This window comes from Dipodomys merriami, unplaced genomic scaffold (genome assembly GCF_024711535.1).
Source record: "Dipodomys merriami isolate MVZ:Mamm:240054 unplaced genomic scaffold, mDipMer1.0.p SCAF_31, whole genome shotgun sequence".
Taxonomy (NCBI): domain Eukaryota; kingdom Metazoa; phylum Chordata; class Mammalia; order Rodentia; family Heteromyidae; genus Dipodomys; species Dipodomys merriami.
In genome coordinates, this window is record NW_027204604.1 from 19,310,246 (window position 1) to 19,332,071 (window position 21,826).

The window sequence follows — 21,826 nt, forward strand, 5'->3', positions numbered from 1 at the left end:
TGCTATCCCTCAGCTCTTCAGCTCAAGGCTAGCGCTCTACCAATTGTGCCACAGTACCACTTCCGGCTTTTTTCTGCTTATGTGGTGCTGAGGAATCAAACCCAGGGCCTCATGCATGCAAGGCAAGCACTCTACCACTGAGCCACCATCCCAGCCCCATTTTAGACACTTTTATACAGAGTTATCTATATACATACTATTTCTTTTTTTTTTGCCCATCCTAGGGCTTGAACTCAGGGCCTAGTCACTGTCCCTGAGCTTTTGTATTCAAGGCTAGCATTCTACCACTTGGGCTACAGCTCTACTTTGACATTTGGTGGTTAATTGGAGATAAATCTCATGGACTTTCTTGCATGAAAGATCTTTTTCCATCCCTTCACTTGGAACTTGGGGTTTATCTTTGACTGAGACAAGTTTCTCTGACACGACAAATGATTGGATTTTGTGTTTTGATCCAATCTGCTGTTCTACATCTTTTGGTTGGGGAGTTGAGCCGTTGATGTTTAATGTTATGATGGAGAAATATGTCATGTTTCCTGCCATTTGTTTGTTTTCCTGTAGTGTGCTTCTTTCCTCTTGTCGTGTTTACTAGTCTTTTAGTGATTTTTATTCAATGCTGCCTTTTCTTGACTTCGGTTGTTTTGTAGTTCTGACTCATGAATTCCATTACTGTTTGTTTGTCATGAAAGCTTTTCATTTCATCATCAATTGTGAATATTAGCTTCACTAGTGGACTTTATCTTCCTGTTATTCTGAGGTTACAGAACTATCAGGATAGAATGCTGGCAAGGCCTCTACTCCTGGTTTATAGACAGCCACGTGTCCCAGAGGTCCCAGGGGGGAAGGGAAAAGGCTTTGTTCCTCTCCTAACAAGGACACCATCAGATTTGCACCCCACCCTAGGTCCTATAATCTCAGGCTCTACAGGCCCTTTCTCACAGTGGGGTCAGGACTTCCCACAGGAATTAGGCAGGGGAGGGGGGGGTGGAGAACAAGCCCACCTCAACAATACTATTGTAGTCATGTCATGCTCAGAAGCTCTTCCTATGTAATTGAAAGAGATCCAGTGACCAGAAGAGAAATGTGTTTGGGAAAGTAGAAGAGTTCTCCAGTGCAGGTAGAGTTCAGAGTTCATACTAAAAGCATATAGTGATTGTGAAAGAAATGATTTGGATTAAAAGTATGCTCTGGGTACCAGTGATGCACGCCTGTCATCCTAGCTACTCAGGAGGCTGAGAGCTGAGAACTGAGATTCAGTGCCAGGCCAGGCAGAAAAGTCTATGAGACTATTATCTCCAGTTACCCAGCAAAGAGCTGGAAGTGGGGCTGTGGCTCCTGAGGTAGAGTGCCAGCCTTGAGAGGAATAACCAAGCAAGAGTATAAGGCCCTGAGTTCACGCCCCAATATTGACACAAAAAAGAAAATATGCTTCAGTAAAACAACATGATTCCTGGTTATTTAAAAATAATACTTTTCTCTTTTTTCCCAGATTATTTTGGAAATATTATAGTACAAATGGAAAACAATATAATGTTTTATTTCAAGATTAATATTAGAGATGCAATAAAAATGCATGTGTGGACAAGCGAGAGTGTGAAGTCCGCGTTCTGCCTCAGTGCCTCCTCCCTGGTGTATATGGTGAACATCTTCGACAATGGCACAGTAAAACTGCAGGAATACCCCTTAAATCTGGAAGTCCAGAGTGTGACTTTGAGAACAGACGACAAATGCCCATACATGGCATTTCATAATAATATTTTTCAGCTTTTTTATTTTTTGGACAAAGGAGAAAGCCTCACCGTTTGGTCTCAGATAGTTTATCCAGAAAATGTTGGTGTATATATTGTTGTGGAATCATATGGCCCCAAAATATTAACAATGCAAAAAGTAACTAACTATGAAATCGCCCTGGGATACTGCACGAAGACTACAGTAAGTTCATATTTTAAACTCCATTTGATTTTTAATAAATATAAAAAGTATAATATTAATATTTTTGTTTCTTGGGGGTTGTTTGTGTGTGTGTGTGTGTGTGTGTGTGTGCACGCGCACGTGCACATGAGCATGCGTGCCCCCATGCTAGTCCTGAGGCTTGAACGCAAGGCCTGGATGCTATCCCGGAGCTTCTTTTGCTCAAGGCGAACACTCTACCACTGAGTCACAGCTCCACTCCCAGCTTTACTGGTTGTTTAGTGGAGCTAAGAGTCTTACACACTTTCCTGCCTGGGCTGGCTTTGAACCGTGATCCTCAGGTCTCAGCCTCCTGAGTAGCTAGGATTACAGGTGTGAGCACCTGCATGTAGAATGCTATGACGCTCCATGCAGCCTCACCCCCACTTTCCTGCTTTACATACATTTAATTTTCTTTTTCAGACAATTACATTTTCTCAGGATGCAAATTATGAGTCAGTACAGGATTACTTCAATGAGCAGTAAGTGTGGCTTTTAACTTTGCAACCCTGGTTATTGATTTGTAGGTATTCTTTTATTAAAATGGCTTCATGTATACTTCCAAATAGCCTTACCCCCCCCCCCCTGGCTTCTCCCTCTGCCCTCTAATGGCCTGAGTCCCTTCATGTGGCTTTGGCTGGGGATATTTGCTGAGAATTACGTTGCAGAAGAACACACATTAAATTGCCCACGTGTTTTTGTTTCCTCCTAGCTTTTTTTTCCCCAAAAGGGTACAATGTGTGAATCAGGCTTTTGAATTTTTTCTCCTGTTATTTTGGAGCCTTCACATTTTGTCTGAACACAAAATGATTCATGCACATTTGACAGGAAAGATAGGCGTCGATGGCTCACACCTGTCATCCTAGCTACTCAGGAGGCTGAGACCTGAGTTCAAAGCCAGCCCATGCAGGAAAGTCCATGAGACTCATCTCTTAATTAAGCGCGCGCGCGCGCACACACACACACACACACACACACACACACACACACACACACACACACACACACAGCCAAGTTAGAGCCGTGGCTCAAGTGGTAGAGTGCTAGCCTTGTAAAGAGCTCAGATAGCACCTAGGTTCAGAGTTCAAGCCCCAGGATTGGCGCGCGTGCGTGCACACACGCACGCACACACACACGCACACACACACACACACACACACATCCATCCTGTCTGACCTCCTTTTGGACTGCAGGCGGCTGACATCACGCATGCGCCTGTGGTTAGGAGACGGAGGGGGGCGGGCTGAACACGCAGCGGCTCCCAGCGCGCTCCCGCCTCCGTCCAGGAGGGGGCAGCGCAGGACGCGGCACGCTGAGGCCACGGCCCGGGAGGGGGAGCGAGGCGGGGCCGGTGGCCCCTCGGGGCTCTCTGTGACCTGTGCGTTGCTTTTCCTAGAGAGAAGAACTCGGGACTGGCGCTCATCCAGCTCCGACCGAGTGAATACTCAAAGACATGCCCCATAGCCCAAAAGGTGAGTGTCCGGTGGGGGCTGTCGGCCCGCGGCCGGCCGGCACTGCGCTGACGTTGGCGCTCCCGTCTCTGTGTGCGCATGCGCTTGCGCGTGCGCGGCTCGACCCCAGAGCCACCGAGCCACGCCTCCGCTGCTGACTTTCCCCAGCTGACCCGAGATGAGAGTCCCGCGGACTTTCCTGCCTGGGCTGGCTTCCCACAGACCGAGGCCTCACCTCCTCACGGCGGCTGCGTGGCCGCGGGGCGGGGCGGGGCGGGGCGGGGCCTCCCCTCCACAGCCCGGCCTGCCCCGGCCGGCTCCGCGCCCCCTGCCGCCGCCGTCCTCGGTGGGTGACTCGCTCGGCCCAGGCGTGACCTGAGTTCACATCCGGGCTCTGCGTCCCCCTCCGCAGGGCCCGTCCAGGGCGTGGCCCCACGTGACCGGCCCTGGGCGGGCGCCGGCCTGGGGAGCCGGTCCCCCGCCAGCCCCGACCGCGCAGGCCCGGTCACAGCTCCAGCTCGACCACGGCCTCGGCGCCCCGGCGCCCCGGCCCGGGCTCGGCCCGGAGGCCACAGCCTGCCGGTTCGTGGCGGCCTTCACGGACTGCCCGCGCTGTGCCCGGCTGGGCGGAGGACAGGTGCCCCGCCGCCCCGGCCCCCCAGGGGGGGTGGCCACAGCGATCGGGGGCCCCCGGGCACCCTGGCGTTGACACGGACAGCGTGGTGGAGCTAACGGCCCGGGAGAGCGGACGGTGCCTTTGAAATGGGCCTTGAGGCCTGGGCTTGGGGAGGCCCGGCCGGCCGGGAAGCGGGCCACCCCCCGCGCCGGCCCGCGGATAGAGCGCCCACCGGCAAGGCCCGCACAGCCGAGGAAGCGAGGAGAGGAGAGGCTCACACCGGAACCCTCCCTACTCAGGAGGCTGAGGCCTGAGGATCCCGGTCTAAAGCCAGCCCGGGCAGGGAGATCAGACCCTCATCTCCAGTCCACTACCAAACAGCCAGAAGTGGAGCTATGGCTCAATGGCAGGGCATGGGCCTTGAGCAGACAAACAGGGGCTCAAGGATGTAATCTGAATGTTATTTTTAAGCATTCATAGTTAGGGTAGGGTTTTGGTACCACTCCGTTTTCTTAATGGAAGAGGATTAATGAAGTTAATCATCTTTCCATCTTAAATATAACCCAGTCCAGCTGCTAAGTATAACCTATCATCTTAGTGGAGCGCCGCAAAACAAAACATCTCTTTTAATTTAAACTTTGATCTACGGTATTCACTTCACTCTGGGCTTCCTGGGGTGATCACCTCTAATAGGGGAAGTAGCTTAGCACAGCAGAGCCAGCAGTGTGCTGCTCATCTGCAGCCCCAGACATTTGGTAGCTGAGGCAGGATGATTGCTGAGCCTGTGACTTCGGGACCAGCCTGAGCACCACCACGAGGTGCTATCTCAAATACAGATAGATATGTCTGTGTGTATAAATGTACATATGTGTGTGTGTATAGATGTGCGTGTGTGTATGGGAGTGAGGTTTTATTTGGTTCTCCCAGTGTCACCCATTTTCCACACTGAAATGGCTTTCATGGACATTTCCCCCGTGTGAAACAAGGCTCCGTGGCGCCGCATGTGTGCACAGGTCCATTGCTGGACTCTATACTTGCCTTTTGCCACTGGATCCCCAAATTTCAAGGCACCTGTGCTGCGCTAGCAGGGTGCCTTGCGGCCCTGGGGCGGACACTGGAGGCCCAGGCTCAGTGGCATAGTATTCACAGGGAGTTTATTGTTTTTTTCAAAAAGCATAAATGTCCAGCGTGCTGGCTCATTTCTGTAATTTTATCTTTCCAAGGTTGTCACGTACATTTCTTGTTTGGATCCCTTTACCCCCGTTCTTTACCATGAATACAGGAATTATTTTACTGCAAGAAAACATTTTCTTTTAGATATCAGTAGTCCCGAATGTTTGTATCTAGTCACTACACAAACACTGTCCAATGCCATCAACCAGGTGGCATGGGGGCCCCCTGCCCATGTTCCTGCCCTCAGCGGACGAGGGAGAATGATGAAGGCACAATCTGAGATGCGCTCAGCACCTGGCAGCTGCAGCTGCACAGAACGCAATGCCCCAGAGATGCCAGTAACTGCTCAGTGATTGCCAAGTCCCAAGTCTCCACAGACGATCATGGGGCTTGAACTCTGGACATAGGCACTGTCCTTGCGCTCTTCAGCTCAAGGCAAGCGCTTTACCGCTTGAGCCACAGCACCACTAAAAAAAAAAAAAAAAGAAATACTAATTTTATAATTCAAGAGGCTGAGGCAGGAGGCTGGGGAGTTTGAGGCTACCCTAGGCAACATAGTAAAAGCCTATCTCAAAAAGCCAAACCGGCACACACAAAAAGTCCCACAGCTGTGTGTAGATGTTATTACTTTTTTTTTTTATCTGCTGTGGGACTTGAACTCTGGGCCTGGGCGCTGTCCCTCAGCTCTTCAGCTCAAGCCTAGAGCTCTACCTCTTGAGCCACAGCGCCACTTCTGGCTTTTTGCTTATGTGGGACTGAGGAATCAAACCCAGGGCCTCATGCGTGCAAGGCAAGCGCTCTACCACTGAGCCTCCTTCCCAGCCCTGTTACTACTTTTTAACAAGCAGTTGTGGTGTTGAGCGTTTCCCCCGCCCCACAAGTGAACAAGCGAGCAAGGCCTCCTCATCGCCGCTGTGGCAGGTGTTCCTCTGAACAGAGGAGAGCTCAAAGCAGGAGGCCCACACTTAGAACACGCACACGTGCTCAGGTAAACACCTGGTCTCTAAGAAAGAAAAGCATCATGCTGGGCGCCTGAGGCTCACGCCTGTAATCCTAGCTACTTAGGAGGCTGAGATCTGAGGATCATGATTCAAAGCCAGCCTAGGCAGGAAAATCCTTGAGACTCTTATCTCCAATAAACCACTGGAAAACTGGAAGTGGCGCTGTGGCTCAAGCAGTAGAGCACTAGCCTTGAGCTGAAGAGCTGAGGGACAGACAGCACCCAGGCCCAGAGTTCAAGCCCCACCACCGACCAAAAAGAAAAAAGAAAAAGAAAAACATCAGAGCCTAAGTAGCTGGGCCTGTGGTAGGCACTGCAGAGCCCATCGCTGTGGTGGGATGGATGGGAGATGGCGGCCGCTCAGGAGGCTGAGAAACACCCTGCAAGCCATCGGGGCAGGAAAGGCAGAAGGAAGCAAGGAGAAAGCAGGGGACAGAGGAGGAGCATGGCAGGTTGCCTCCGCGGGGCCTCGTGAGCGCTGCAGCCTTTGAAATCCCAATGTGCTCCAAAATCTGCACATTTTCCAACCCGACCGTCACCCATGGGAATCCACACCGGACCTCAGGTGACAGGTGGCAGTCAGAATGAAGGGACATGGAGCATAGAATTGCCCCACACCACCCTGGGGCTGTGTGGACATGAAGCACCAATGGGTTTCCTCGTTAGGCTTGGGTTCCCCCCCAAAAAAACATCTCATTACGCATATGCAGATGCTCCCAGATGAGGAAAACCTGAAACTTCCGACGCCACCCATGCGCAGTCTGTAGGTCAAGTCCACGGTGCTTGCCTTTAGCTGTGTTGGCAGCCTTAGCTCCTGTGAGTGACGCTGGACATTTCTCCATTTTCAGGTGTTCCAAATAGCCGTGGGCTGTGACGCTCATAAATACATCGGAGTTCGTGGGCAAGTATACTTCCACGTGACCTGTTCTCCTTTAAGATTTAAGATGCACAGTGTGGTTAGCGGGAATCACTGGGGGTACCATTAGCCTACTGACTGACAACACCCAGCGTGAAATCCAAAATTGAACCAGCAGGGGTATACGGTTTCCATTCATTTGAACTTGTTCTCAAGTCAAATATTCCATGTGAATTCCCTTTGTAAGAGCCTGTCTCAGCCTCTGCTGATACTTCTCTGGGCTCTGCAGTGCCGTTTCCCAGAGACAACATAGAAAGAGAAGCCGTTATCTCTGCTTTGCACCGCAGTTAGAATTCCATTTCCCCAGGGCAGCCTGCACGGCAAGGGAGGCTGGACTTCTGTACCAGCTCCTGGTGTGAGCAGCACACGGAGGCCGGCCCACACCCAGCGCACGCCCAGCGCATGCGGACGCAGCCAGCCTCGTGTTAGCGTTCCTGACATGATTTTGATGGCAGAGCAGCGCTGCACGGTGTGGAATTCCACATTTGGGGATCCACTGGTTTGCAGATCTTGGCCCGTTTTCATGTTTCGTACTGTGATGAGTACTTGGATCCAAGTTTTGTCTGAACACCTGTTTTAATTTGAGGTATGCTGGAATCACTGGGCCCGATGAAGTCCTGTGTTTAACTCCCTGAGAAACTACCACGCTATCTGTCCCCGTGAGGCCACGCCGTGCCGCCCTGTGAGCGTCCAGGCCCTGCACCCCCCAAGGCTGCTGGCTTTCTAGTTGGGGGTTTTGGTTTGTTTTTCAATTAGAGAAAATTCTATGTGTTTTGTCACCTGTGATGACGCGCTGTTTTGGCATCATTGTGGAGCGGCACGTCTGGGCACCGCCTCACGTCGAGGTCCTGGGGTGAGAAGGCGAGCTGCTCCTGCGCATGGCAAGCAGCGCGCAGACGGCTGCAGCAGTCACTGCGCTCACTGACCGCAACACCCCGTCTTGAGGAATGGTTGGGTCTTTTGACCAACCTGTCCCAACCACCACTCATTTTCCATAATTTGTCAATAAACATTCACAAGGTAGAATTAGTGAACCGGTAGATTTCAAATTCCATTGTCTTCAGATAACATTTAACGCAAAAAGAAAAAGAAAGTGCTGGCAGCATGACTCAAGTGGTAGAGCACCTGCCTAGCAGGTACAGGGCCCTAAGTTCAAACCCTAGAAAAGAAGAGAGAGGGGAAGAAAGGAGGAGGAGGACTAATAATACAAACCAACGCAGAGCGCGCTTCAGTGAGCACGCCGCGCGGCCGGCTCCCGTCAGAGCGCCGAGCGCAGCCTCACAGGCGCTGACTTCCCACCTCTCTCTGTTCCATTTTGCAGGTTCAATAAAACTGGGTGTCAACACCGTGATTTTTCTTACGTGATTGACAAGTAAGAAATATTTTCGAATACGAGAATTGCATTTGGTGTCCATGTACTACTAGTCATTTGTAAGCACTGAGTTCCTGTCGGCATCTGTGGGTCTGGTGTGACGCTTTAGCCAGTCACATCAAACATGTAGACGTGGAAATGAACCTCCTCTGAAGCACACTCGACCACGCCCCACCCCTGGGTCTCCATGTGATTGGCATAGACAGAGCACGTCTCAGGCTCTGAGCTATACTATTCCTTCTGGGGTAAGGAAACACACAAGAGGATTTTCTTCCTACATCTTCTCTCCCTAAGCCTACATGACTGTAAGAGTCAAGCTCATCACAATTTGTAGAATTCCTTTGACTTTGTGAGAAAGATTTCATGACAGTAAGACATCTCAGTTAGGAGGTAACTGAGCTATAAAAGACACATCTATTGTTACTGATTCTGAAGTGCTTTTTTTCTTTCATCTTTTACTATTCTGGGACAAACCACATGAAAACAACAATGAACATGGGCCTCATAATCATGCATGTGACGAGCAGGAAGGAGAGCAAGGTTGTGGGCTTGAACACCTGCACACCTTATCTGAGAATGGTGTGGCATGCACAGGTGGAGAACGGTGTCACGCACACCACATGCACACACACACACACACACACACACACACACACACACACACACCGTAGAGGTGGTTGTGATTATGTTCATGGATGTGGAAATATGTGTGCAACGTGCTCAGTAGTTTTTAACCATGTTTAGCTACTTTTATGAAACCTTCTTACCTAAACAAAGTCATTATGTTTTTAAGTTTGAAAAGAGGAAAGGGAAATAATGAAAAATGTCTTTTTTTACAGGTCATATCTGCGACAGCGACCACCTAAAGACTTGGTAAGAAAACTAATTCTGTCAATGGGCCAAATATGTACCATAACACAAGTGCTTTTCTTTTTCTAGAAGGTAAGGTATGACTGGGGAAAATATGGCTGCCCATTGAAAATTGACTTCAGAGAGACGTTTCAACCTTTGATTCAACTGTAAGTATAATTCTCATTTTAAAATTTAAATTATTTAGAAGTTGTAAAGTATAACAGGCTTTGAATGACATACTTTTGGGCACAAAATACATGTAACATTTAGCTTTGAGTCCTAGTGTTACAAAGTTAGGCAAAAGTAGTCCCTGTGTATTGAGGGAGATTACATAGTTCGCAGCTGGGAGATGAGTGGGGCTCAAGTGAGGCCTGGGGCTTGGGGATTTTGTGTTTTCACTTATTTCCTTGTTTATATAATGCTTTATCCTGAGATATGTGTTATATACATATATATGTTATGACATGTTATAAGTTATGTATATGTTATATATGTGAGATGGATAGATAGATAGATAAGAGCTACATTCTTCAGTCCTGCTCAGTTTATTATTTCCGGTGCCAGGCACTGGGAATTCACAGATGAATAACAGAATTTCTATATTCAGAAGCTCAAGAGTCTGATGAACTAGGAAACAGGTTTAGAGTGAGTAGGTGGCTAGCACTGAGGCTCAGAAGGACAGAATCCAGCCAAGCCATGAAGAGAGATGGTTCCAGAAGCTGTTTCAGAAAACCTGCACTGAGTCACTGAGCCTTAAACGATGATGAATATGTACTTAGCTGAGTCAGAGAGAAAAGGAGAGACATGCAGAAGGGATCTGTGGATATCACTGGGTAAGCCTTTCAAGCAAAAGTTTAAGGAAGGAGTTTAAGAGGAAAGGTCTGAGGTTCCAGCACAAGGGGAGTGGGGCGCGCCCGTAGCGAGCTGGGAAGCTGGTGCGCAGAGTCAGGCTATGGGCGGGGGGGGGGGGGGGGGGCGCGTTCTGGCCACTCTTGCACTCTTCCTGTGGAGAGGGACGATGGAGTATCTGCTGAAGCCAATTGTACAGCTGTGGTATGGATGACGCTTAGCAGGGAGACTAGTCAGTAAAACTGGGTCCAGGAGGAGAAAAATGACTGAAAAAGTAACAAGTGCAAAGAAACGGAGTCCTCTCTGAGACGCGTAGATGACTGTAACAGGCACCACTCGATGGTGGTACATGGTATAAAGAGAAGGGAAAGACAGGCGAGCCGTGTGGGCCAGACGAGAACTACCAGCCCTAGGCCATCTTCACACCTGTCAGCACCCACAGGGGCGCTGTCCCTCCACTTCTGCCCCAACCCCCCTTCCTCAGTGAGAGCGCTGCGTCCGAACCCCTTCCCGTGCCGCATGCCTCTACTGGACCAGGCCTTTCTCTTAACCAGTCAAACAACGGCAAAGCCCTCTCTTGATCTCCACCTGCAGCTCCTGGGCTGGCCGTGGCCAACGCGTCCCTGTTCTCCCCCGGCCTCGCTGGCCAGTCTGGTCGGTGATCTCATTTTGTTAAGTCAGTGGTCAACTCTCATTTACAAAAACTGATGCAATAGGCCACTCAGTCCTGCTTGAAATATGTCCTTCTTGGCTCTTCTTTTACACTGCGTACCTAGTTCCTCACTGTCGTTCCTCATCAACTGCCGTGGAAGTTCTGCAGAGGAGGGGAGATCTGCGTCGCCCTCCTGGCTGTGTGCTCTGGTGCTCGGAACCCCGCCTCGCCAGTGGAGCCAGGCTCAGGGTTACCGCTCTGTCTGTCTGGAAGGATACGAAAACTGTGGCTCCGGGGAGGGGGCCGGGTCGGAGGTCACACCCTGGGTCGGGCAGTCCGTTGGCACCCGGGAGCTGTCGCCCCAGGAAGTGTGAAAGCTCAGGTGAACTGGCGGAGCTGGAGAGACGCAGGGAACCAGCGGCAGTGGCACGAGGTCGAGAATGGTTGCTAGTGATCAGAAGGTCGCTGGGGTGTCTGGGAGGTCCGACTGTCACCCTCCTCCCTACCCAAGTCCCCGGTGACTGAGGATGACAAAGGAATCTGGATAAGACAGCTCAGAGCCACTCACTACTGACAAAAATGCATTGACAGATGTGGCTTCCATGTGAAGAAACAAAACTCTGCCACACCACAAAGACCACAGGGAAGGTGTAAAGCGTAGAACGTAAAGGTACTCAGAAGGATGTGGGACCCTAAAAGCAAGTCATTCCCAAGATGAAGGCACTGAAGCAGGGCCACACGCCCAGCTTCTGTCCTCCAGAGACCGCGGTGTTCTGTTCACTGATCTCCCTCCACATGAAAGGGAACACCGGAAGCACTTAATAATATTCTAATGAGATTCCCCCAAGTGGGAGGTACCCCCTTAATAATATTCAAATGAGAAGCATTTGATCCCTCCCAAGACCATACAGCGCTCTAGACCGAGTAAAGCATCCAGAATAAATTCCAGGAAGAACGTAAGGAAAAATGTAAGAACAACTTAGAGAAGGCAGAATTTCAGAAACCAAGGCAGTGAGAATTTTCAAAGGCGCAAACTTTTCTTTCCTGGAAAAAGACAATGAAGATTTAAAAGAAAGACTCAGATTCACAGGCGTAGTGAACTGATCCTAGCGCGTACCCACCGCATTTGACACTGCCTGCCACTTGTGATCTCTCTGAGAGTAACTTCTCTGCCGGACTGAGGGCACAGGCAGACTGCAGGACAGCTGCGCGTGAGCTCGAGGAAAATGGAGGCAAATGCTATCTACGATTTCTCAACTCTTTGGAAAAGAGAGGAAGGAGAGGAATTTACCTATAAAGAAAAACAAGAGGCTGGGAATTTGATCTAGTGGTAGAGTGCTTGCCTAGCGTGCATGAAGCCCTGGATTCCATTCCTCAGTACAGTGCTGTGGCTCAAGTGGTAGAGTGTTAGCCTTGAGCAAAAGAAGCTCAGGGACAGTCATATGCCCTAAGTTAAAGCCCAGGTACTGGCAAAAGAGAAAGGAAGGAAAGGAGGAAGGGAAGGGGAAGGAAGGAAGGAAGGAAGGAAGGAAGGAAGGAAGGAAGGAAGGAAGGAAGGAAGGAGGGAAGGAAGGAAGGAAGGAAGGAAGAGAAAAACATAAGCAAAGTGCTGGTAGCTCATACCTATCCTTGCTGCTCAGGAGGCTAAGATCTGAGGATGGAAGTTCAAAGCCAGTTCAGACAGGAAAATTCCATGAGACTCTTAAGTCTAATTAAGCAGAAAAAAGGCCAGAATAGAGCTCACTTTTTAAAGAGAAAAGATAGATAAGTATATTTACAGTTGGAGGATAAAGGTTAAAAACAAGTGATTGTAACTATAGTGATATGGCAGACTGAGCTAATGAGTCATCTCCACCCATAATAGATGTGCATGGTTATGGATAAATCAGAGCAAAGATGCATTGCTATTCAAGCAAAGCTTACAAGAGGAAGGAACAGCAGTCAGGGGCAAGAAGTAAATCAAGAACTCAGACACTCAGTAACCAGCAAGGCCTCTCTTCATCCAGGATATTGGATTTCAGGATTGGAAGCTGGGCTTTACAGCCTCTGTGGGGTCCAAAGGCTCTTTTATCAACCTGGGATATATGAAGAGTCTTTTTGTGAACTAGAAGGAAACTAGAAAACTCTGGAACTAAGCTTGGTGGTGCATGTCTGTAATCCCAGCACCTAGGAAGCTGAAGCAGGAGAATCATGACTTCAGGCCAGCCTGGGCAGCATACTGAGGTTCTATCTTAAAAAGAGAAGGGAAGGGGAGGGGTGGTATAAAAGGGAAGGAAGGAAGGGAGGAAAGAAGGAAGGAAGGAAAGGAATGAAGGGAGGGAGGGAGGGAGGGAGGGAGGGAGGACTCTGCAGTTTTGAAAACCAGTCTGGCTGTGGCTGATTAGGCTTGGAATGTGGCAGCAGCGGCCCACTGTGTAAGTCTCTGGATTCTAACAAAGTCGCTGCCTTCGCAGGGAATGACTGGAGCAAGGTCAGGCAGAATTGTACAGAATTGTACAACTAAAAGTCTAATAAGCTGGGTACTGGTGGCTCATACCTGTAATCCTGGCTACTCAGGAGGCTGAGATCTGGGGAATCCAAGTTTGAGGCAGAAAAGTGTGCTAGATCCCATGTCAAAAATAAGCAGCAGCTGGGCTGGGAAGGTGGCTCAGTGGTAGAGTGCTTGCCTTGCATGCCTGAGGCCCTGGGTTCGGTTCCTCAGCACCACATAAGCAAAAAGAAAAAAGCCGGAAGTGGCGCTGTGGCTCAAGTGGTAGAGCGCTAGCCTTGAGCTGAAGAGCTGAGGGACAGCGCCCAGGCACAGAGTTCAGGCCCCACGACCGGACCCCCCCCCCCCCCAAAAAAAAGCAGCAGCCAGGTGCCAGTGGCTTACGCCTATAATCCTAGCTACATAGTAGCCGGTTGGTGACATTTCTGAATCTTTCAGGTTTCATTAGTATTCTCATCTATACTAAGAGATATTAGTGAAAATGAACACTTCTTGTCAAGGCATATATATTTATCACATATTCTTAATGAAGTGAATAAAAACATTATCAAAGGTAATTATAACCAGAAGTCACAGGTCATGCAATGCATAGCTATGGCCGCAAGATGGCACTGTGGCTCTTTGCGCATGTGAAAGTCAAAAGCTGGCAGTTCAGCTGGGTCAATAAAGGTTTTTTTTTAGTTTTAGTTTTAGTTTTTGGTTGTTTTTCTGTTTTTGAAAAACATAGCACTTTGCAACTAGTTCTTAATAATCCGGGAGCTTCATGACTTCTGGAAGATAGGGTAAACACTCCACTCCTTTAACAAAGCTGCTACAGTTAGACTTTGCAAATCCTTACTTAACTAGACAATGGCGTGTACCTCATTCATTTTCCTGTGATGAGAGGGGTAAGTGCTCAGGCTGGAATTTTAGGGCGCTCCTCAGCCGTCTCTCCCACCACCAGGCCAAGCACCAGAAAGCCAGATAGAGCACAGTGTACAGCTGAGAGCCGGGGAATGAGGCACGGTCTGGGACCGTGAGATATTAACATCACAGGGGAGGGCCGGTGCCTGAGACCCGGGTGCCCCGAGGGCTGGGGAGACAGCTTCACTCGGAAACATGAGCAGTAACCTGGAGAAGGAAGCCAGCCCTGCTTTGGCTCTTGTGGGCCCTCGAATGCAAAGCTGTGTGTTCTGCACAACTGCGCTTGAGCGTGAGTCTCCAGGCTGTATTCTGATGTGGCAGGAAAAGCAGAGTTAGCGGGAAGCAGCACGTCTCTGACCCCCGGGCTCGGGAGGAGGGGGGGCAAGGGGGCTGGCGGGGGTGAGGGGCAGGGGGGGGTGCTCCCAGCACTCAGCCCAGCGCCCTGCCCCCCACCCACCCCAGGGCACGGCCCAGGCCCACTAGTGCATAGGCATCCTCATCCATTCTCTAAGCTGGGGTTGCTCACCCCCCTCTCAGCTGCTGACCCTCCGAGACCCAGCACACCTTCCAGAATTTTCCTCTGGGGAACTCTGCAGAAGCTTGGCTCTCACTGTGGTGGTGTGGTTTCAGTTTCATGCTAGTTGAGAGCAGGCAGCTGATGAGTGATGAGGAGCCTCGCCTAGCCCTTCCTCCTCCACCACACAGACGCTCCTCCATCACACAGACGCCTCCTCCATCACACAGACGCCTCCTCCATCACACAGACGCCTCCTCCATCACACAGATGCCTCCTCCATCACACAGACGCCTCCTCCATCACACAGACGCCTCCTCCTCCATCACACAGACGCCTCCTCCTCCATCACACAGACGCCTCCTCCTCCATCACACAGACGCCTCCTCCATCACACAGACGCCTCCTCCATCACACAGACGCCTCCTCCATCACACAGACGCCTCCTCCTCCATCACACAGACGCCTCCTCCATCACACAGACGCCTCCTCCTCCATCACACAGACGCCTCCTCCTCCATCACACAGACGCCTCCTCCATCACACAGACGCCTCCTCCTCCATCACACAGACGCCTCCTCCATCACACAGACGCCTCCTCCATCACACAGACGCCTCCTCCATCACACAGACGCCTCCTCCATCACACAGACGCCTCCTCCATCACACAGACGCCTCCTCCATCACACAGACGCCTCCTCCTCCATCACACAGACGCCTCCTCCTCCATCACACAGACGCCTCCTCCTCCATCACACAGACGCCTCCTCCTCCATCACACAGACGCCTCCTCCTCCATCACACAGACGCCTCCTCCTCCATCACACAGACGCCTCCTCCATCACACAGACGCCTCCTCCTCCACCACACAGACGCCTCCTCCTCCACCACACAGACGCCTCCTCCTCCATCACACAGACGCCTCCTCCTCCATCACACAGACGCCTCCTCCATCACACAGACGCCTCCTCCATCACACAGACGCCTCCTCCATCACACAGACGCCTCCTCCACCACACAGACGCCTCCTCCTCCATCACACAGACGCCTCCTCCATCACACAGACGCCTCCTCCATCACACAGACGCCTCCTCCATCACACAGACGCCTCCATCACACAGACGCCTCCTCCATCACACAGACGCCTCCTCCATCACACAGACGCCTCCTCCATCACACAGACGCCTCCTCCATCACACAGACGCCTCCTCCTCCACCACACAGACGCCTCCTCCATCACACAGACGCCTCCTCCATCACACAGACGCCTCCTCCTCCATCACACAGACGCCTCCTCCATCACACAGACGCCTCCTCCATCACACAGACGCCTCCTCCATCACACAGACGCCTCCTCCATCACACAGACGCCTCCTCCTCCATCACACAGACGCCTCCTCCATCACACAGACGCCTCCTCCTCCATCACACAGACGCCTCCTCCTCCATCACACAGACGCCTCCTCCATCACACAGACGCCTCCTCCTCCATCACACAGACGCCTCCTCCATCACACAGACGCCTCCTCCATCACACAGACGCCTCCTCCATCACACAGACGCCTCCTCCATCACACAGACGCCTCCTCCATCACACAGACGCCTCCTCCTCCATCACACAGACGCCTCCTCCTCCATCACACAGACGCCTCCTCCTCCATCACACAGACGCCTCCTCCTCCATCACACAGACGCCTCCTCCTCCATCACACAGACGCCTCCTCCTCCATCACACAGACGCCTCCTCCATCACACAGACGCCTCCTCCTCCACCACACAGACGCCTCCTCCTCCACCACACAGACGCCTCCTCCTCCATCACACAGACGCCTCCTCCTCCATCACACAGACGCCTCCTCCTCCACCACACAGACGCCTCCTCCTCCACCACACAGACGCCTCCTCCATCACACAGACGCCTCCTCCATCACACAGACGCCTCCTCCATCACACAGACGCCTCCTCCACCACACAGACGCCTCCTCCTCCATCACACAGACGCCTCCTCCATCACACAGACGCCTCCTCCATCACACAGACGCCTCCTCCATCACACAGACGCCTCCATCACACAGACGCCTCCTCCATCACACAGACGCCTCCTCCATCACACAGACGCCTCCTCCATCACACAGATGCCTCCTCCATCACACAGACGCCTCCTCCATCACACAGACGCCTCCTCCTCCACCACACAGACGCCTCCTCCTCCATCACACAGACGCCTCCTCCTCCATCACACAGACGCCTCCTCCTCCATCACACAGACGCCTCCTCCTCCATCACACAGACGCCTCCTCCTCCATCACACAGACGCCTCCTCCATCACACAGACGCCTCCTCCTCCACCACACAGACGCCTCCTCCTCCACCACACAGACGCCTCCTCCTCCATCACACAGACGCCTCCTCCTCCATCACACAGACGCCTCCTCCTCCACCACACAGACGCCTCCTCCTCCACCACACAGACGCCTCCTCCATCACACAGACGCCTCCTCCATCACACAGACGCCTCCTCCATCACACAGACGCCTCCTCCACCACACAGACGCCTCCTCCTCCATCACACAGACGCCTCCTCCATCACACAGACGCCTCCTCCATCACACAGACGCCTCCTCCATCACACAGATGCCTCCATCACACAGACGCCTCCTCCATCACACAGACGCCTCCTCCATCACACAGACGCCTCCTCCATCACACAGATGCCTCCTCCATCACACAGACGCCTCCTCCATCACACAGACGCCTCCTCCTCCATCACACAGACGCCTCCTCCATCACACAGACGCCTCCTCCATCACACAGACGCCTCCTCCATCACACAGACGCCTCCTCCTCCATCACACAGACGCCTCCTCCATCACACAGACGCCTCCTCCTCCATCACACAGACGCCTCCTCCTCCATCACACAGACGCCTCCTCCATCACACAGACGCCTCCTCCTCCATCACACAGACGCCTCCTCCATCACACAGACGCCTCCTCCATCACACAGACGCCTCCTCCATCACACAGACGCCTCCTCCATCACACAGACGCCTCCTCCATCACACAGACGCCTCCTCCATCACACAGACGCCTCCTCCATCACACAGACGCCTCCTCCTCCATCACACAGACGCCTCCTCCTCCATCACACAGACGCCTCCTCCTCCATCACACAGACGCCTCCTCCATCACACAGACGCCTCCTCCATCACACACGCCTCCTCCATCACACAGACGCCTCCTCCATCACACAGACGCCTCCTCCTCCATCACACAGACGCCTCCTCCATCACACAGACGCCTCCTCCATCACACAGACGCCTCCTCCATCACACAGACGCCTCCTCCTCCATCACACAGACGCCTCCTCCATCACACAGACGCCTCCTCCTCCATCACACAGGCGCCTCCTCCATCACACAGGCGCCTCCTCCTCCATCACACAGGCGCCTCCTCCATCACACAGGAGCCTCCTCCATCACACAGACACCTCCTCCATCACACAGATGCCTCCTCCATCACACAGACGCCTCCTCCATCACACAGATGCCTCCTCCATCACACAGACGCCTCCTCCATCACACAGACGCCTCCTCCATCACACAGATGCCTCCTCCATCACACAGACGCCTCCTCCATCACACAGACGCCTCCTCCTCCATCACACAGACGCCTCCTCCTCCATCACACAGACGCCTCCTCCATCACACAGACGCCTCCTCCATCACACACGCCTCCTCCATCACACAGACGCCTCCTCCATCACACAGACGCCTCCTCCTCCATCACACAGACGCCTCCTCCATCACACAGACGCCTCCTCCATCACACAGACGCCTCCTCCATCACACAGACGCCTCCTCCACCATCACACAGACGCCTCCTCCATCACACAGACGCCTCCTCCTCCATCACACAGGCGCCTCCTCCATCACACAGGCGCCTCCTCCTCTATCACACAGGCGCCTCCTCCATCACACAGGAGCCTCCTCCATCACACAGGAGCCTCCTCCATCACACAGACGCCTCCTCCATCACACAGACACCTCCTCCTAATCACACAGATGCCTCCTCCATCACACAGACGCCTCCTCCTCCATCACACAGACGCCTCCTCCATCACACAGACGCCTCCTCCATCACACAGGCGCCTCCTCCATCACACAGGCGCCTCCTCCATCACACAGGCGCCTCCTCCATCACACAGGCGCCTCCTCCATCACACAGGAGCTTCCTCCATCACACAGGCGCCTCCTCCATCACACAGGCGCCTCCTCCATCACACAGACGCCTCCTCCATCACACAGGAGCCTCCTCCATCACACAGGCGCCTCCTCCATCACACAGACGCCTCCTCCATCACACAGACGCCTCCTCCATCACACAGACGCCTCCTCCATCACACAGGCCTCCTCCTCCATCACACAGACGCCTCCTCCTCCATCACACAGACGCCTCCTCCATCACACAGACGCCTCCTCCTCCATCACACAGACGCCTCCTCCATCACACAGACGCCTCCTCCTCCATCACACAGACGCCTCCTCCTCCATCACACAGACGCCTCCTCCATCACACAGACGCCTCCTCCATCACACAGACGCCTCCTCCTCCATCACACAGACGCCTCCTCCTCCATCACACAGACGCCTCCTTCATCACACAGACGCCTCCTCCATCACACAGACGCCTCCTCCATCACACAGACGCCTCCTCCTCCATCACACAGACGCCTCCATCACACAGACGCCTCCTCCTCCATCACACAGGCGCCTCCTCCATCACACAGACGCCTCCTCCATCACACAGACGCCTCCTCCATCACACAGACGCCTCCATCACACAGACGCCTCCTCCATCACACAGACGCCTCCTTCATCACACAGGCGCCTCCTCCATCACACAGACGCCTCCTCCATCACACAGACGCCTCCTCCTCCATCACACAGGCGCCTCCTCCTCCATCACACAGATGCCTCCTCCATCACACAGACGCCTCCTCCATCACACAGACGCCTCCTCCATCACACAGACGCCTCCTCCTCCATCACACAGGCACCTCCTCCTCCATCACACAGACGCCTCCTTCATCACACAGGCACCTCCTTCTGCTGGTCCCTCTTCTCAGCTCACACTGTTCCTGTCTTCTTCAAAGTTGACACTCTGCCACCTGAGTCACACCCCACTTCTGGCTGCTGGTTGGTGAACTGGAAATAAGAGTCTCTTGGATTTGTCTGCCCAGCCTGGGCTGACGTCAAACCACGATCCTCAGGTCTCGGCCTCCTGTGTTGTTGGACTACAGGCATGAGCCACCGACACCTGGCCGTTATTTCAGTCTTGACAGAAGAAACCCTTCCAGCAGATGCTCATTTTACACAGAAGCGGTGAGGGCTAGAGACTTTAATTTCCCCTGGATTAAATCCCAGAGCCACAGCTGATAAAGACAGGATGGATGCAGAAGCCCATCTGACTTAGAAGCAGAACCACACACACACACACACACACACAGACACACACCCCCCGCTGGCTTAGACTGAACTGGTGTTTCTGTTCGTTGCTCCTTTCAGATATGATGAAAATGGCTACGTGAAAGACATTGAAGTAAACTTCATAGTGTGGGAGATACATGGCCGGGACGACTACAGCTTCAACACCACTATGACCCAGGTGGGAGCTTTGAACCTGAGCCACATTCCACATGCCTATCAGGAAACAAGGCAAACTGTGTTCCATGGATTTTTTTTTGTCTGTCACGGGACTTTAATTCAGGGCCTGGGCACTGTCCCTGAGCCCTTTTGGCTCAGGGTTAGTACTCTACCACTTTGAGCCACAGCGCCACTTCCAGTTTTTTGGTGCTTCATTGGAGAGAGGAGTCTCACGGACTTTGTTGTCTGGGCTGGCTTTGAACCAAGATCCTCAGTTCTCAGCCTCCTGAGTAAGCTAGGATCGTAGGCGTGAGCCACCAGTGCCCGACTTCCATAGAAGTTTTTTAAAGTCCATATTACTTCTGTTTTAACTTCAATAGCTACCAAAATTCATTTGTCACAAAACAAGCCATTGCCATGTAAAACAGACATAAAGGGGTCAGAAAAAAAAGTACACTGTGTGTAGAGTGGGGTGCTGTGGTTCTGTGGTCTACCCTCTCCGCACTGCAGTCGGTGTGCGATTGTTGGAGGGTGTGTCACTCCTCAGTGACCCCCCCCACGCAACACAAAGGCGCAGGGCACCCCTTACCCCCCACAATGGCACCCTAGAAGTTACCCACATTAATTCCTGATTCCCCAGCAGCTCAGACATAACCCCACGGCTTCCGAAGTGGCATTCTTCTGTGCCAGAGCTGCCATCCACGTCCAACCTGCCAGGTGTCCCCGTTCCCCTGGCCATCGCCGGGGAGTGACACGACACCGAGCCCCACCCAGGATGGGAGCCTCTGCTCCACCCCTCCCTGCCCCACAGTCTCACCCCAAACCACTGTGTCTTCCTGTCCACACACCACAAGTCCCTCTCCAGCACTGACTTGCAGTCATCCCGGCTCACCTCACGGCTCCAGGTGGAGGCCCTGCCTCCCGGACGCCAGCTCCCGGGCCTCGCTCTCGCTCTCGCTCTCTGGAGCTCCTCATGGCCCCCGGTTCCCGCTGCCTGGACCCAGGGGCCCCATCCACGAGGCTGCATCCCCAGGCCCCTTCAGAGCTACAAGAAACTGGACATACCGAAAAGGTGAGTCCCTTCACCGGGAGCTCGCAACACTTCTGAGATGCGCCACTTTCACTTCATTGAGTTTCACTTATGTGGAACATTCAGCCTCCACGCCATAATATAAGGCCAGTAAAGTAATCACATACCTATGCCCAGGTGTGTTTCTCATCTGCTGCTGCTGCTGCTCCTGCTCCTGCTGCTGCTCCTGCTCCTGCTGCTGCTCCTCCTCCTCCTCCTCCTCCTCCTCTTCCTCCTCCTCCTCTTCCTCCTCCTCTTCCTCCTCCTCCTCTTCCTCCTCCTCCTCTTCCTCCTCTTCCTCCTCTTCCTCCTCCCACTCCTGCTCCTGCTCCTCCTCCTCTTCCTCCTCCTCTTCTTCCTCCTCCTCCTCCTCTTCC

The 21,826-nt window shown here is 52.8% G+C and overlaps 1 protein-coding gene across 5 annotated transcripts in view; it reads left to right on the plus strand.

Moving 5' to 3' along the window:
* Positions 1–21,826, plus strand: part of LOC138841233 (cation channel sperm-associated auxiliary subunit epsilon-like) — a 73,114-nt gene that overhangs the window by 27,843 nt on the left and 23,445 nt on the right. For 4 of the 5 annotated variants that reach the window (XM_070041943.1, XM_070041944.1, XM_070041946.1 and 1 more), the window contains 8 exons: positions 1,490–1,932; positions 2,374–2,432; positions 3,347–3,422; positions 7,039–7,091; positions 8,428–8,478; positions 9,318–9,351; positions 9,418–9,497; positions 20,303–20,402. In XM_070041943.1, coding sequence (XP_069898044.1) covers positions 1,490–1,932; positions 2,374–2,432; positions 3,347–3,422; positions 7,039–7,091; positions 8,428–8,478; positions 9,318–9,351; positions 9,418–9,497; positions 20,303–20,402 — 896 coding nt within the window. Of the gene's footprint in view, positions 1–1,489; positions 1,933–2,373; positions 2,433–3,346; positions 3,423–7,038; positions 7,092–8,427; positions 8,479–9,317; positions 9,352–9,417; positions 9,498–20,302; positions 20,403–21,285; positions 21,551–21,826 lie in introns of those variants that run through there. The other variant, XM_070041947.1, reaches the window with a different exon arrangement.